Below are 14,442 nucleotides of genomic sequence, written 5' to 3' on the forward strand. Positions count from 1 at the left end.
ACGCCGATAGTGCTTGGCCAGGTGACAGCGGGGTGCAAGTGCAATCGGCATGAGTCAACTCCCTGGTAAGTGGTTCGGTGTCTCTAACTTTGTGAGCGCTTTCCTAATTTTCATCTCGCCATTGGCAAACTGAGGCAGGAACCACGGTAATATATGCGTCATCAGGCGCATATCTCATTATAATGTGCTCAACCAACCGCCAGCGCCTTGGTAGTCAATGATAGACAGCTAGCCCATTGCGAGCAGTTTGGAACCTTCAGTAATGAAATCACTACGCTTTTAGTGCTTTCTGAAAAGCATAAAGTCGCCGGCCACGGCGATGACTGCGCTTAGGGTCGATGCTGCGAAAGGCACACTTGTCCTACATAGCTTAGCACAATTATTACACAGCTATCATTTCAGTAATTATCATAAAATAACGGGTTTTATAGTGTAGTGGTTATCACTTTCGGTTTTGATCCGGACAACCCCGGTTCGAATCCGGGTAAGACCTTTTTTTGAACATCGCTTAATTTTTTTTTCAAGTAAAAATAGTATATTCGGAGGCTCGACGGATGGATCTTCGAGGCTGAGCCGTGCTGCCGTGCCGCCGTTAGTGGAGACGGTAATAAGCCACCCAGGTGCTGCGCCAGACAGAGACCCATGAAAGTCTTCTTGGCGTTTTTGTATCTGTCATGGTCTGTCGCAGGGCGGCGATGCTGGGGCTTACTTATTTTTATCTTGGTATGTATTCAGCCTCAAACAGCACTTTTCAAGGAAACATGAACATGTATAAAATACTTGCAGCTACATAGGTTTGTACTTCTCTTCACTTTTGGTTGTCTTCTAGGATCCGGAGAAAAATCAATTGACATCAATCACAAAGAAAAGTTTTCAATATGCCAATGAGACGTCAGTACTACCAAGCGCAACCAATGTATTATCAACCGCAACCACAACCCATATACATACAACAGGGCCCACCTCCACCTAGAAACGATTGCTGCTGTTGCTGTTGTAATTGCGGTGACTGTTGTTCGGCCATTGCCAACGTGTTATGCTGTCTCTGTTTAGTCGATCTCTGTTGTACCTGCACCGGCGGCATGTGATCAGCTACATTTTAGCTTGTCGTCGCATCAACGCATTCCCTCAATGCATGAGACTTCACCTCCCTCTAATGGTTGCTATGCATATCTAGTGCCGCAGAGTCTTCAGCTGTACGTATCCAGGCACAGCCAACAGTATTCCGCTCATTCCTTTGGATTAAAATAGTAATAAAAATCAAATAGCATGCATTTTTCTTTAGGTGAAAACACTGTTGAATGTACTATATAATGTGTAGGAAAATAATCTAACAGCAATATCTCTTTTTGACATGTTCAATATCATAAAGACGTCAAAAAAAAAAATCAGCAAAATATAGTTGATGCTCGAAAACAAGCTATTTGCAACATTACCTTGGCACTCATGGAAAAATCCGCGCATGTACAAGAATATATTTGGACGGCTCAATGACGACCTGGTGTGCTTACATTTCTTATAAAATGAAAATGGAAAAATTTGACACGCCAAAAATTAAAGCATTAACCGCTCACCTTGCCCCTTCTGAAAAGAGAGATCATAATTCAATCTCCTGTATTAAACTTTCTTCAAAAGGGACAACAATCGATAAGTTTTCCAGGAAATGCAAGAAAGCTGATCTCTTTTTCTTTTTTTTTTTAAAAGCTTTTATTAATATATATATATATATATGCGCATATTTTTCTTTTGAGTAACGTTAGCTAGTTTGATTCCTTTCCAAAAGGGTCGAATTTAGTTTCCATTATTACCAGTATTTTCTTTTGAAGGTATCTTCATAGCCAACTGGGTCTCTAAGAATGCTATCTTTTCCCTTAATTCTAGATTTTCTTTTTTAGACAACTGTAGCTCGATTTGAGTTTCTTTTGACCTGCCATAGGCCAACATCTTGGCCATTTCTTTGTTTTCATTGGTTAGATTCTCTAGCCTTACCACCATTTTGTGAGCAATGGATTCTGCATCGTATCTTCCATATTTGGTCACTGAATTTGTTGGGTTTAGAGCCAGTGCAGTCAATATACTCTCTAAATTCTCCTTTGTATCTGCTAGCTCTTTCTCTTTTGAATGAAGTGATGATGATAGCTTTCTAAATATCACTTCTAATGAAGCAGGCAACTCAAAAGCTTGGGGTATATGGGAGTTTTCCTTTTCATACTTGTATTCGTTCTGTTTGTAATTTAAGCCTTCGTTAAAAATTTTCTTTAATTTTTGAATTTCATTCTCTAGCGATTCAATTTGGCTTTCTTTTATTTGTAGTTTCACTTCCATAGTTTCCATTCTTTCGTCTTTGTTCGAATTCGTCTCATTGCTGTTTACGTTAGTCATTGGAAGAGTTGCTACATGATTGAAAGGAACAAATGAGTTCTTGAACGCCGTGCTGTTGATCGAAGTTTTAGCAGTCATATTGGACATCGAAGACATCGAGTCGTTGGGATTTCCGTTGGCCTCTTTGTTATTGTTCGACATATTACTCATTGGATCCAGCCAATAATCGTTAGCAGTTGCCCCACTCATGATGTTATTGTGGTTCATAGCATTTCTAGCTGGCGCCTGTGGTACATTCTGATAGTTATAGGTATTCATTGATGTAGGCATGTTGAAGTTTGCCGAACTATTCAAGTTATGCTGTCCTCCTAATGGATTAGCCGATGAACCTTGAGGAATCATGGTATTATTCATTTTATTGGACTGTCCTAACGGGTTCATTAGTCCCGGCCTGGCATCATTCCTTTCTCCAGCTTCATATAACCCTTGCTGTTGTGATTGTTGATGCGGGTGAAACGCCAAATTATTAAAGGACGTTTCCAAAGAATGTTGGGGATCATAATCGTAAGTCATGTAATTCATTTTCTACAGTACTGCTTGAAAACGTGCCGAACGTATATATATAATGAGGTCAAGTCAAAATACAAAGTACCAAGCCAGCTGAGTATCTTCTCTTGTGGTTTTGACTATTCTTTACTTTGCTTGCTCATTGTTTCATTTAACAATGTACTCTTCTCCAGTTCGATTTTTTAGCGGCGAAGGTACCATCAGTAAAAAAAAAATATAAAAAAAAAATAAAATGAGAACAAAAAAGAAGCATTTGATTATTGGCCTATTATCGATATTAAAGCACGTACAAAAACACTTGAGTAGACAAGCTTGTAAACTCACATGCGAGCACAAAAAATATATACAGACAAACGTTTTTAGCATCTTGTATAGAAATATATGTAACCATTTTTTTTCATATCTTCGATACTTTCAGCGACAACCAATTTCTCATCGTTGTAAAGGACCCATTTCCACTCACCTTCTACCATTTTACGGATAAAGACAACATAATGACCGGAGTGTACAGAATTCCCCTTGTGGCAGATAACTGCAGTTAAAGCGTAAGGACTAGTAGTCGAATATCCGAGATCCTTTTGTTGCTGCTGTTGTTGCTCAGATTGCCCTTCAGAACCAGGCAACTCTCCATTATCATCCATATTATTAAAAACCCACTCTACACTACGGTTGACATCGCCATTATTGATTATCAGAGATTTACGACATAGCTTTGGACTTAGTCCCATAGAAAGCATTGAAGCTAACGAATCATCATCAACGTCTGTCTTGTCTTTCTTAGAGTTTAGAGGAGGGGCAATGAATGGATCATTTAAGTCGGGATCGTCCATATGTTGGAATAACCAATTCATAGCCGTCTCAGCGTCCTGATTTCCCGTGTTGAATAGAGCACGTGCACTAGAATTTTCAGTGAACCCCATTTCAATTAATTGAGAGATGCCACATTTATTTGGGGTAAATTTTGTATCGCTTTCGTCATCATCTGGCAATAAGGTTTCTGTTTGTGAGTTAAATCCTTGGGATAAGTACGAAGAAACATCAAGCACATCTTCCTTGTCAGTTAAGCCTGGTAGCGAAAGTTCATTACTCGTTTTGACGGGAATCCAGTTTTGCAACTTAATCCTTATCGGATTCAAAACAAGTGTATGTGGAAGAGATTTGAAACCAGGCTTTTTGTTTGCCGTGACTGATTCCTTGCAATTGGCGCATTTGAATTCGATTGTTTGGCCATCAAAATATGCCTTTATTCTCTCTAGAACATCTTGAGGTTCATCGTTTTCCTTCAAGGGAAGCTGTATAGCCTCTGCTGGTTCATAAGAGTATTTGACTTTACCACACTTATTACATTGTAATCTATCCTCCATCATAAACCTCATCAAATCGTTTGGATTTGAGGCTCCTGCTGAATTATCCGAGAAAAACTTTCTGTCCAAGGAATCCAAAAGGAAAGTCAAAAACTCCATTGCATCTTGTTGTCTATTGGAGCTGAATTCTTCATGGTTTTGACCGATGCATTTTTTGAAAGCAGAAGGTTTAATGCCGTTTGCGTAAAGTTCTGGTTCAAGTTTCATAGCATTTAGAAGCTTAATCCATTGGCATTTCAAATTATTACCAGGATACACAACATCCAATGGGAATTCGTTTCCTAAAAAATCTAAAGACCAGCTTGGAACGCCACCATTCAGTAGACTTTGCATGACTGAATTCAAGTAACATGAATTACCTAAATTGATCAGCCCACAACCGTACTCATTACTTGAGGGAAGCTTTTTGAGTTCTTTACCACTGGAATCAACCATTCTAAATTGCCAATTTTCGTTCTGTTCTATTTGTAGTTGAACTAGGGTCTTCTCATCTGCTATCTTTTCTTGAATATTGATCCCGTATATTTTCAGTGCAGTACCTAGGTTGACATTGTCTGGGAATCTAGTCTCATCATCACAGGCGTAACAATACAAATCACAAGTCGAAGAGCTCAATGAGCCTAGCTTAATGGCCAAGGGATGATTATTATTGTTACGGTAATGGTCCAAAGCATGCGAATGGCCTTCAATACCGATTTGCTCTCTACCACACCCAATGTTACCACAGTGTAGACATAACCAAAGATTCTGAGTGAGATCACATGAAGAGCATAGGTTCAAATTCACAGCGCGGTCAGGCTTAGTAGGAACTTGAAAATTTTCTGTATGAGGGCATGTTCTAATTTCTAATTCCCAAGAATTTTTCTTATCTTCGAAATCTTGTGACTTTGCTCTCAGTATCTGGTTAATCTTTTCCAAGGCTGCGGAAGATACATTCGTATTTGTTGATTCTAAAAGTACATTTGTAGCTGAATTCTCGCTACAAAAACTTTGCAAGCTCCAAAAAGTGTCATGAGTCTCATCTTCTGATTTCTCAATGACTYGTAGTTTCATTTTTTTATTAATATTGCCTTCTTCTACATTTTCCTGTTTGGGTTTTTCCACTTTAACAATGGTTAAGTAATTAGAATGAACAGAATCGCAAGCATGCTTTGTAACTTGGGCATGTAGCGGGAGGTGTCTACCACAGGTGGCTTGGAAACAGCTCAGACATATATTCAGGGAATGTTTAGGCGATGCGTTAGGGGCTAATGGCTCATTATAAGGGGATTCGTAGCAGTAAATGCATTCATCTTTTGAAACAACTGCAGGAACAGTAATGCTTTCTAGTAGCGCTTCTGCCATATTTTTAGGTGCAATACTTTGGGTTTTCTTTCAAGTTGGTCTTCGCTAAATGTACGAGTTCTATTGAAGTAGTCTTTTCAAATCATATTACGATTTCATCAAGTGGTAAATTCAATCTCATTCCAAACGATGCCATTTTTTTCAGAAGTACATTAACTGTTATATAATATTCTATCCAATTGCCGCAGGCAATCGTTAGTTATGTATTATATGTATGTATTTTACTACCAATCTTCGTGGCACTCCATTATGCACTTTTACGTCTTTCCCTGTCTTTTTCTTTTACTATCATTAATTATAAGAATACGACTACCCTTTCAAAGGAAGCAGTATTTAATTATACCGAAGAAACTTAGGCTGAAAATCGTGAGAAAAAAGACATGAAGACAAAATGAGTCAAAGGATGCCATTAAATAAAAGGGTAAATGAATGTAGTAAGTCCAATAAAGCTTTTCGATGAACTCTTCGATGGCATTCAGTATGCCATTTGATTTCCCGCTACGTCTTTTGACTTCCTTTGTAGTGGGTATGTACACCATCGAGTTTTTGTGTTGTGTCATGCTTACTTTTTATGATCTCCTTACCCCTATTCCTCGTGAGTTTCTAAGAAGTTCAATACCGTCGGAGTGTTATTATCTACTTCTCTATTGTGAGCATCGTTACTTTTAAACGCTGAAGCGCTTTTTGTTAGGCGCGTCAGGGACAATCGTCGTCTACGACGGTACGACAAACGTTTAAAAGCCATTGTTCTATCAATTGATTCTTGAGGAAGATATACAGGTAGTCTTCATCTCTATATGTAACGATGTATGTATGTGTTCTTATTTGTGCTCTATTTATTCCATCATTTCTCACTTCTAAATACTGAGAAAATAGACCGTCTTTTCCCACCACTGCCACCACTTCCGGATCCGTTATTTGCCGTCGCTTCACGACGAATTCTCTCGAGGTCCAGTGATTGGCGGGCTCTAGCAAAGGACTTCCTCATTTCCGATGGAGTCGATGTACTGATCGTGATGCTGCTATTGCTGTCCCTATCCTTGGATTGCCTGTATCTTTCCAAGTCGTGTCTTGGCTTGGAATTGGTCCTATGCATATCATGCTTACCGCTTGATCGGGTTGATTCATGACCTGTGCTGTGGCGCTTATTTTCACTTATTGTGGTGGAAGAATGAGGCGGAACTCTGTGCGAGTGATGTGATTGCGGAGCTGGTGAGTCAGATTTATTTCTGTGCTCTTGAGTTAATGTTGGAGAGGAGAGGTTTACTTCCTGGAAGTTCAAATCCAACGGTTGGCGGGGCTGCCTCGTAGATGCACTGTGATCCTTGTCCTCAAATTGATTCGGCTTTTTAGCATCGGTTGCTCTTGGTAGTTCTTTACGATTTCTTTCATTATGCAGCGGCCTTCTTTCAGACGCTTTACCTCTTCTTGCATCGTCCAGATCAATATCAATACTTTCACTAGAGACCATACTGTCGTCCAACTCGTCTGTGGAATAGTTCTTCTTCTTGCTCGTTCCTTTACGTCCAGAAAGTTTAGCCGGTTGAATTGATAAAGATGATGACGAAGACGAAGAAAATGAAGAAGAAACTGCAGCACCAGTATCGTCTCGTGACAAGTCCATTTCATTCAAACTTAGATTAAGAACACCATTTCGATAATTGTTCAGACCATTACTTCCTTTAATCCCTGCGTCTTCCGGAGCCCCGGGTTGAGGTACTTTTTTATCTTCAAAAGGTTCCTTTCTTGCATCTTCTTTCAAAGGCGATAGCTCAATCAGAAGACCTTCATTGTTGGTCGACGAATGCATTGGCTCATTGAGAGTATTGCCCATTGTAACCGTAGGCTCACCTACCTGGGAATTTCTGGTATCATCCGTGGTTTGGTTTGCTCTGCCTGAAATGTAACTGGCATTTTTACTAGCACTTGGAATTTGCATTTGCTGTTGCGCTTGAATTTGCTGCTTGGCTTGAATTTGCTGCTTGGCTTGAATTTGCTGCGTGGCCTGAATTTGCTGAGCTTGTAATTGCTGCGCTTGAATTTGCTGCGCTTGTTGCTGGTTCATGGGAATGATAGGTCTTCCAATCGGATTTGCTGAGGAATTTTGACCTGGAAGATATCCTGATTGAGAGTTAGCAACATAGTTTTGAGAAATATTCTGGAAGTTGACCCTTCTATTGCTATCACCTGCAACAGTTGCACCCAACTGCATGGATTGACCGGCTCGATCTCTTCCAGTGTAAAACGCTCTTTGGTTATAATTAGCGGGCGCTTGAGGCTGGTCTTGCTGCTGTGGTTGCTGTTGTTGTTCTACCCTAGATTGATATTGGGCTTCTTCTGGATAAGTTTGCCCTTGTGCGCTAGGCTGATTTTGTGCTTGTTGAGATCTTTGGTTTTGCTGTTGTTCTTCCAAGAAGAAATTACTGGCATCATTACTCAATTCATTTGTAGAATGATAAGCAACATTCATTTTTGGGAAGGGATTGTTTGATTTATGCTGTTTCATTTTATTGATCCCAACATTTTTTTCGTTTGTCAACGCCTCGTCTGATCCAATGGTTGCTGCCCCGTAAGATGTACTCTTCATCGATCTCCCACCAGAAGAATATGAGCTTGTACTCTTCTGTCTTTGTGGGAGTGACTGTGTATTCAAATGAGGGTTTTGATCAGATACACTCGGGTCACTTGGCTGCTTCACTATTTCTTTGTCTAGATAAGTATCTAATTCGCTCACACTTGGATAATATAACTCTCCAGGAGTTTTATCATCAAAAATCGACTTGTCTGCTATTCCTGGAGACTGAATTGTATTAACTTCCTGAGGAACATTAAGCGTGCTGGAATCAGTAACGCTGGAAGTATTTCTTGATGTTTTGTCTTCAGACACGGTGGACTTTTTCTTTTCGGAAGAGCCTTCTTCCTTTTCTTCAGTTTTTTTACTGATGGGTTGGGATGATGTTCTTCCGGTTATCACAGTACCATCACTAGCATTCATTGGAAGTTTAGATGAAACTTCAAAAGAGGAAAGAAACATATCATTCAACAGGTTTTCTTCTGACTCACTCAATTTATTGTTCTGCATGATTTTTTTTTGCTGTAGTTGGTACAATTGTATTTGAACATTTTGTAACTTATTCTGAAACTTGGTATACTTAGCAAAGTCATACGCACCTTCCTGATATTTATCCTCGATTGGCACTTCGACATTCAAAATATCACATATATGGTACAACACTTGATAAATATTGGGTCTCAAATTTGGGTTTTCTGCCAACATTATGATAATTAAGTTAATTAGCTTTGATGAATACTTATTCACGGGGAATTCATATTTGGAATGCAGAATGGCAAATTGACCTGTCATCTCAAAAGGCGTAGTGAAAAACAATAATTTATAAAGGAAGATACCTAAAGCCCATATATCGGACTTCTCGTTTATGGGCAAGCATCGGTAGAGATCAATCATTTCTGGAGATCTATATTGAGGAGTGGTATGGACGTAAATGTTTTGAGTCAAAAGAGCAATGTCTTGGTGGGTCGTCACAATTGGAAAACTTGTTGAAGTAGACCCGAAATCAGCCAGTTTAAAACTATTCTCAGCATCAACCAAGACATTTTCAATCTTGATATCACGATGAATCAAGGGTACAGGAAGATAATGCATCTGTGAGATTGAAAGAGCAACGTCGTACATGATTTTCACAATTTCTGACTCCGACAACTTGGTTGACAATCGTTGGTTCATGTAGTCTAGTAGAGATTTATTTGGACACAATTCCATGAGCAAAAGAACCTCGAACCCTTGAACACCATCCCGACGACGAGAAGCATTAGAATCGTAATACTGTACTACATTGGCAGCGCCTTTCAGTTTCTTCATCACCTCCACTTCGTTTCTCATCTCGTTCAATCCATTCTCATCATGAACCAACACTCTTTTTAGGCATGCGACATCTCCAATCTTTAAGGGCAGACTCGCTGTATTATCGAATTCATTCAAATACTCCAAAAACTTCACCACGTAAATTTGAGCAAAGCCACCTTCTGCTAAATAATTTACAATCTCGACTTTATGCGTCCCCACGCAGACAATTTTTCCCGGAGTATACCTCTCAACTGCCGGATTTCCCATTGCTGAAACGCTCCTAGAAGTGCCATTCGTAGTCGACATAATCACTGCTCGTTAGAAAGAAGATAAACAGGCGACAGAAGTGGAAGCAAGAGCTTGGAAATAGGTGATAGCAAAAATGAATGACAGACGGTAAAAATTATTACAATATCCTGTGCTATTTCTATCCTGAAAGCACCAACTTGATTTAGCAGTGATCTTGATTTCACTCATCCAAGAAAGGGGGTCCGGTCCATAGGATTATGGCTTTAATTTAGTAATTTCCAAGTTTTTTCGGTTTTTGAGCTCTAAATTAGGGTTGTAAAAAAACAGCAGGGCTTTACCTATGATACTTTGGAGCCTGGCGTAGGTTATCGTTGTTTCTTGAAATTTTTCTCTATTACCCGCTCTTTTAGTAGGGCTTTCGGGCACTTTTACTAGGTTTTGTAAATTGAGCTTGACAGTTTGTAAGGGTTTTTTCCGAAAGTAATAAGCTCAATATTATTACAGTGATTCGTGACATTTTATACTATCTATAAAGTATTTAGGACGGTTTTAAGCAGTTTTTCCAGTTCTGCGTATGTGTAGGGCACCCAAATTATTTCCATCCCCGAATTGTTCTTGGTGATGTTGGCCATTTTATGTTCAATAAATTCTCTGAGCATCGATCTTAGGGCTATTTCATTGGAAGCGATGAAATCTGCGGCACATAAATGGTTGAAGACTTTGAGTTCCACCCCGGTTCTTTGAGTACCACGTTTTGGGCCCGTGGTAGCGGAAAGGTTGCCCATGTTTTGCATTTGCGTTTCAATGAGCAGCCGGTACATTTTCTTGGAGTTGACGGTAAGTGATTGCAGAACATATTTGGCACCTTCCGCGCCACTACTGGTATCACTCTTGCCCATCTTCATCACGTCTTGAAATGTGGACTCGATGGTAGCCGGCTCGTAATTCGAGATGTCGTGGAAGACAAAGTTATAGTTCTGGGCCTTCATGTTGTCCCAGAGTAATGGGGCGTATATATGATCTGTAGACGCCACTATGGCAATCTGCCTAATGACAGAGAGATAACTCAGCATCGTTTGGAAAGTGTTTTTTCTTATACTAGGGCCGTCAAGGTTGTGCACCACAAGGATCAATTTGATATCTAGGGGTTGGTTTTTGTAAAAGTCAATCATTTTTTGAATCTGCAGAATCACATGGTTGCCCCAGTATTTTGTTTCGCTTCTTGTCAATTCAGCAGGTACCAGAAGATCGGTGATCTCTTTAAAGACGTCACGATAATTACAGCTAGGATTATAACCATTTAGTATAAGGCATGGGATCGCGTTTGAAGCCTCGTCCTGCTGCGATTCAGCATCATATGCTAGTTGCGAGTATGCAACTTTTGGAGACAAGTAGTCAATGGCGAACTCTTCTAAGAAATCACGCTTAGAACCTACACCATAAAACAGTAGTGAGAACCCTTGAGTTAATTCGAACCAATATTGAGGAAACATTTTTTTTTGAATTTGGAATAATTTTGATCTTGAATGCTTTTGAAAGTTGTCATTAAAAAAGTTTGACACCAAAGAAAACTCTTCTCTAGTGACATCAGGTGCCATTGACATTGTATGCCTTGACTTTGCACCAGTTCTGACAACTTTTCTTTGGTCGAAGTACCCTTCAAAGGTGTCTAAAAATGAGCTTGCCGATTTGGTTTCCGAAGTCTGGTAAACCTTTTTATTTCTCGGTACGGGGGTTGGAGTGAAATTCCTGCTCAAAGTTAATTTGCCTGGGGAAGCCATGTCTTTATACTCTTTTAAATTGTTCATTATAATTTGCTTTAGGGGTGAGGTAAAGTCATGATTAGTGGTGAAGGATTTCTTCGATGGTGTTGCAGGTTCTAGAGGCTCTACTGAGTTTGATGCAGAACCACTGCCACTGGGTAAAAGCGGGCTTTCCTCATGTGTTGGTTGGACGCCCATGAATATTTTTTCAGCCTTCTCTGCCTCTTCGCCTTCCTCTTCTTCCATCACCTGTTTAGTGTTGGAACTTTCACTCTCCTCATCGGTATGGCCTAATCTATCTTTGTGTGGTTTCTTCCTCTTTCTAGAGACACTAGTACCTCCTTCGTCTTTTACAACTCCAAGGTCCAAGTTCTCCTGTATTTTTTTTGGCCTTCCACGTTTACGAGGTGCTTTGCTTGGTGTACTAGGTTCAAGTGTCTCATCCGGTGATACACTACTAGTTTTATTATCCGCAAGCGAGATCCTTTCCAACAAATTCTTCTTTGATGCGTATATCTTTCTCAATGGCCCTTCCCTATGTATATCCAGCCGTTTCGGGGTGGCATTCCTGCTTTTTGTTGGCGATGATAAGATATCAATATGTTCTACAAAGTCTTCTCCATCCAGCATGTTGTCGCAATTCCCTGGGTAAAGTTGACCTGTTTAAAAAGCAAACAGAAGCAGGAACAATAAGCAAACAACGAATACCTTCTGATCGAACCCTAGTTACTTACCAATAGCAAATCGATAGTAATTTCATATTTCCTAATAGTTTACATCTGTGCAGTTAATATGTTTTGTTTACTATTGTTAGATTGGTAGCAATAGCTTGAGGTGAATGGGTGTTTTGAAAAATTTTCTTTTTCACTCCCAATGATAATGGCTCTCGACCTGATTCGAAATCGATCGTAGTTAAAGTTGTTTACTATCAATAAGATTTATTGTTTACGCGAAATCTTCTTATTTGTTTACCCAGATTTGAACTTAAAACTCTTTTGTTTGAATTTAACTAGAAAAAGGAGAATTCGTGTTACATTTTATAAGATGTCTCAACAAGATAACGTTAAGTCCGCCACTGAAGGTGTCGCTAACCTACACCTCGATGAAACCACCGGGGAAATGGTCTCCAAGTCTGAATTGAAGAAGCGTATCAAGCAAAGACAAGTTGAAGCCAAAAAGGCTGCCAAAAAGGCAACTGCCCAACCAAAACCAGCTTCTAAGAAAAAGACAGACTTATTAGCCGATCTGGATCCATCGCAATATTTCGAGACTAGATCCCGTCAAATCAAAGAAATGAGAAAGACCCACGAACCAAATCCATACCCACACAAATTCCACGTTTCCATTTCTAATCCTGAATTTTTGGCCAAATATGCCCATTTGAAAAAAGGTGAAACCTTACCTGAAGAAAAGGTGTCTATCGCCGGTAGAGTCCATGCTAAGAGAGAATCCGGTTCCAAATTGAAATTTTACGTCCTTCATGGTGACGGTGTTGAAGTCCAGGTAATGTCGCAATTGCAAGATTACTGCGACGCAGCCTCTTACGAAAAGGACCATGACCTTTTGAAAAGAGGTGATATCGTTGGTGTTGAAGGTTACGTCGGAAGAACCCAACCAAAGAAGGGAGGTGAAGGTGAAATCTCTGTCTTTGTCAGCAGAGTCCAATTGTTGACTCCATGTTTGCACATGTTGCCTGCCGACCATTTCGGTTTCAAAGACCAAGAAACCAGATACAGAAAGCGTTATTTGGACTTGATCATGAACAAAGACGCCAGAAGTCGTTTCATTACTCGTTCTGAAATCATTCGTTACATTAGAAAGTTCTTGGACCAGAGGAAGTTTATTGAAGTGGAAACTCCAATGATGAACGTCATTGCTGGTGGTGCCACCGCTAAGCCATTCGTCACTCACCACAATGACCTGGATATGGACATGTACATGAGAATTGCTCCAGAACTGTTTTTGAAACAATTAGTTGTTGGTGGTTTGGACCGTGTTTATGAAATCGGTAGACAGTTCAGAAATGAAGGTATTGATATGACCCATAACCCAGAATTCACAACCTGTGAGTTTTATCAAGCTTATGCTGACGTTTACGATTTGATGGACATGACTGAATTGATGATTTCGGAAATGGTGAAGGAAATTAACGGTTCTTATATCATCAAGTACCATCCAGACCCAGCTGATCCAGCTAAAGAACTCGAACTAAACTTTTCTAGACCATGGAAAAGAATCAACATGATTGAAGAATTGGAAAAAGTATTCGACGTCAAATTCCCAGCCGGTGATCAATTGCATACCGCTGAAACTGGTGAATTTTTGAAAAAGGTCCTTTCCGACAATAAATTGGACTGCGCACCTCCACTAACCAATGCTCGTATGTTGGACAAGCTTGTTGGTGAATTAGAAGACATGTGTATCAACCCAACTTTCATCTTCGGTCACCCACAAATGATGTCTCCATTAGCCAAATACTCAAGAGATCAACCAGGTCTATGTGAACGTTTTGAAGTCTTTGTTGCTACAAAAGAGATTTGTAACGCTTACACTGAACTGAATGATCCATTTGACCAAAGAGCACGTTTCGAAGAACAAGCTAGACAAAAGGACCAAGGTGATGACGAAGCTCAACTAGTCGACGAAACATTCTGTGACGCTCTAGAATACGGTTTACCACCAACCGGTGGTTGGGGTTGTGGTATCGATAGATTGGCCATGTTCTTGACCGACTCCAACACAATTAGAGAAGTCTTATTGTTCCCAACTTTGAAACCTGATGTATTAAGAGACGAAGTTAAGAAGGAAGAAGAAAAATGAGTTTTGATAATTTTTCCAAATACTCGCATGTAGTACTTATCAACTACTGCTTTCGTATTTTCATTTTTATTATACATTGAATATATCCACATATCTATATCATATATACCTCAATTGTTATTCCAAGAAAAAATTGATATCGCGGTTA

The 14,442-nt window shown here is 39.7% G+C and overlaps 6 protein-coding genes and 1 non-coding gene across 7 annotated transcripts; 2 read left to right on the forward strand and 5 right to left on the reverse strand.

The window, feature by feature from the left end:
- The first annotated feature begins 421 nt into the window (after positions 1-421).
- On the forward strand, positions 422-493 carry DI49_1087. Its single transcript has one exon. It is a non-coding gene; the product is annotated as a tRNA-Gln (tRNA).
- A 1,298-nt stretch (positions 494-1,791) lies between these two features.
- On the reverse strand, positions 1,792-2,904 carry MUM2 (Mum2p; the record flags this gene model as incomplete). The annotated part of the gene is made up of 1 exon (XM_018364296.1): positions 1,792-2,904. The coding sequence occupies one exon, from the start codon at positions 2,902-2,904 to the stop codon at positions 1,792-1,794; it is 1,113 nt and encodes a 370-aa protein (XP_018223097.1).
- Positions 2,905-3,248: 344 nt separating this feature from the next.
- On the reverse strand, positions 3,249-5,597 carry UBP14 (ubiquitin-specific protease UBP14; the record flags this gene model as incomplete). Its single annotated transcript, XM_018364297.1, has 1 exon — positions 3,249-5,597. One exon carries the CDS (start codon positions 5,595-5,597, stop codon positions 3,249-3,251), a length of 2,349 nt encoding a protein of 782 aa, XP_018223098.1.
- A 317-nt stretch (positions 5,598-5,914) lies between these two features.
- On the reverse strand, positions 5,915-6,157 carry TSC3 (Tsc3p; the record flags this gene model as incomplete). Its single annotated transcript, XM_018364298.1, has 1 exon — positions 5,915-6,157. The coding sequence occupies one exon, from the start codon at positions 6,155-6,157 to the stop codon at positions 5,915-5,917; it is 243 nt and encodes an 80-aa protein (XP_018223099.1).
- Positions 6,158-6,441: 284 nt separating this feature from the next.
- Positions 6,442-9,768, reverse strand: AKL1 (serine/threonine protein kinase AKL1; the record flags this gene model as incomplete). The annotated part of the gene is made up of 1 exon (XM_018364299.1): positions 6,442-9,768. One exon carries the CDS (start codon positions 9,766-9,768, stop codon positions 6,442-6,444), a length of 3,327 nt encoding a protein of 1,108 aa, XP_018223100.1.
- Positions 9,769-10,238: 470 nt separating this feature from the next.
- ORC2 (origin recognition complex subunit 2) lies at positions 10,239-12,104 on the reverse strand (the record flags this gene model as incomplete). Its single annotated transcript, XM_018364300.1, has 1 exon — positions 10,239-12,104. The coding sequence occupies one exon, from the start codon at positions 12,102-12,104 to the stop codon at positions 10,239-10,241; it is 1,866 nt and encodes a 621-aa protein (XP_018223101.1).
- A 414-nt stretch (positions 12,105-12,518) lies between these two features.
- On the forward strand, positions 12,519-14,294 carry DI49_1093 (lysine--tRNA ligase; the record flags this gene model as incomplete). Its single annotated transcript, XM_018364301.1, has 1 exon — positions 12,519-14,294. One exon carries the CDS (start codon positions 12,519-12,521, stop codon positions 14,292-14,294), a length of 1,776 nt encoding a protein of 591 aa, XP_018223102.1.
- Positions 14,295-14,442: the final 148 nt, after the last annotated feature.

The sequence above is a fragment of the Saccharomyces eubayanus genome, chromosome IV (assembly GCF_001298625.1).
Source record: "Saccharomyces eubayanus strain FM1318 chromosome IV, whole genome shotgun sequence".
NCBI lineage: Eukaryota > Fungi > Ascomycota > Saccharomycetes > Saccharomycetales > Saccharomycetaceae > Saccharomyces > Saccharomyces eubayanus.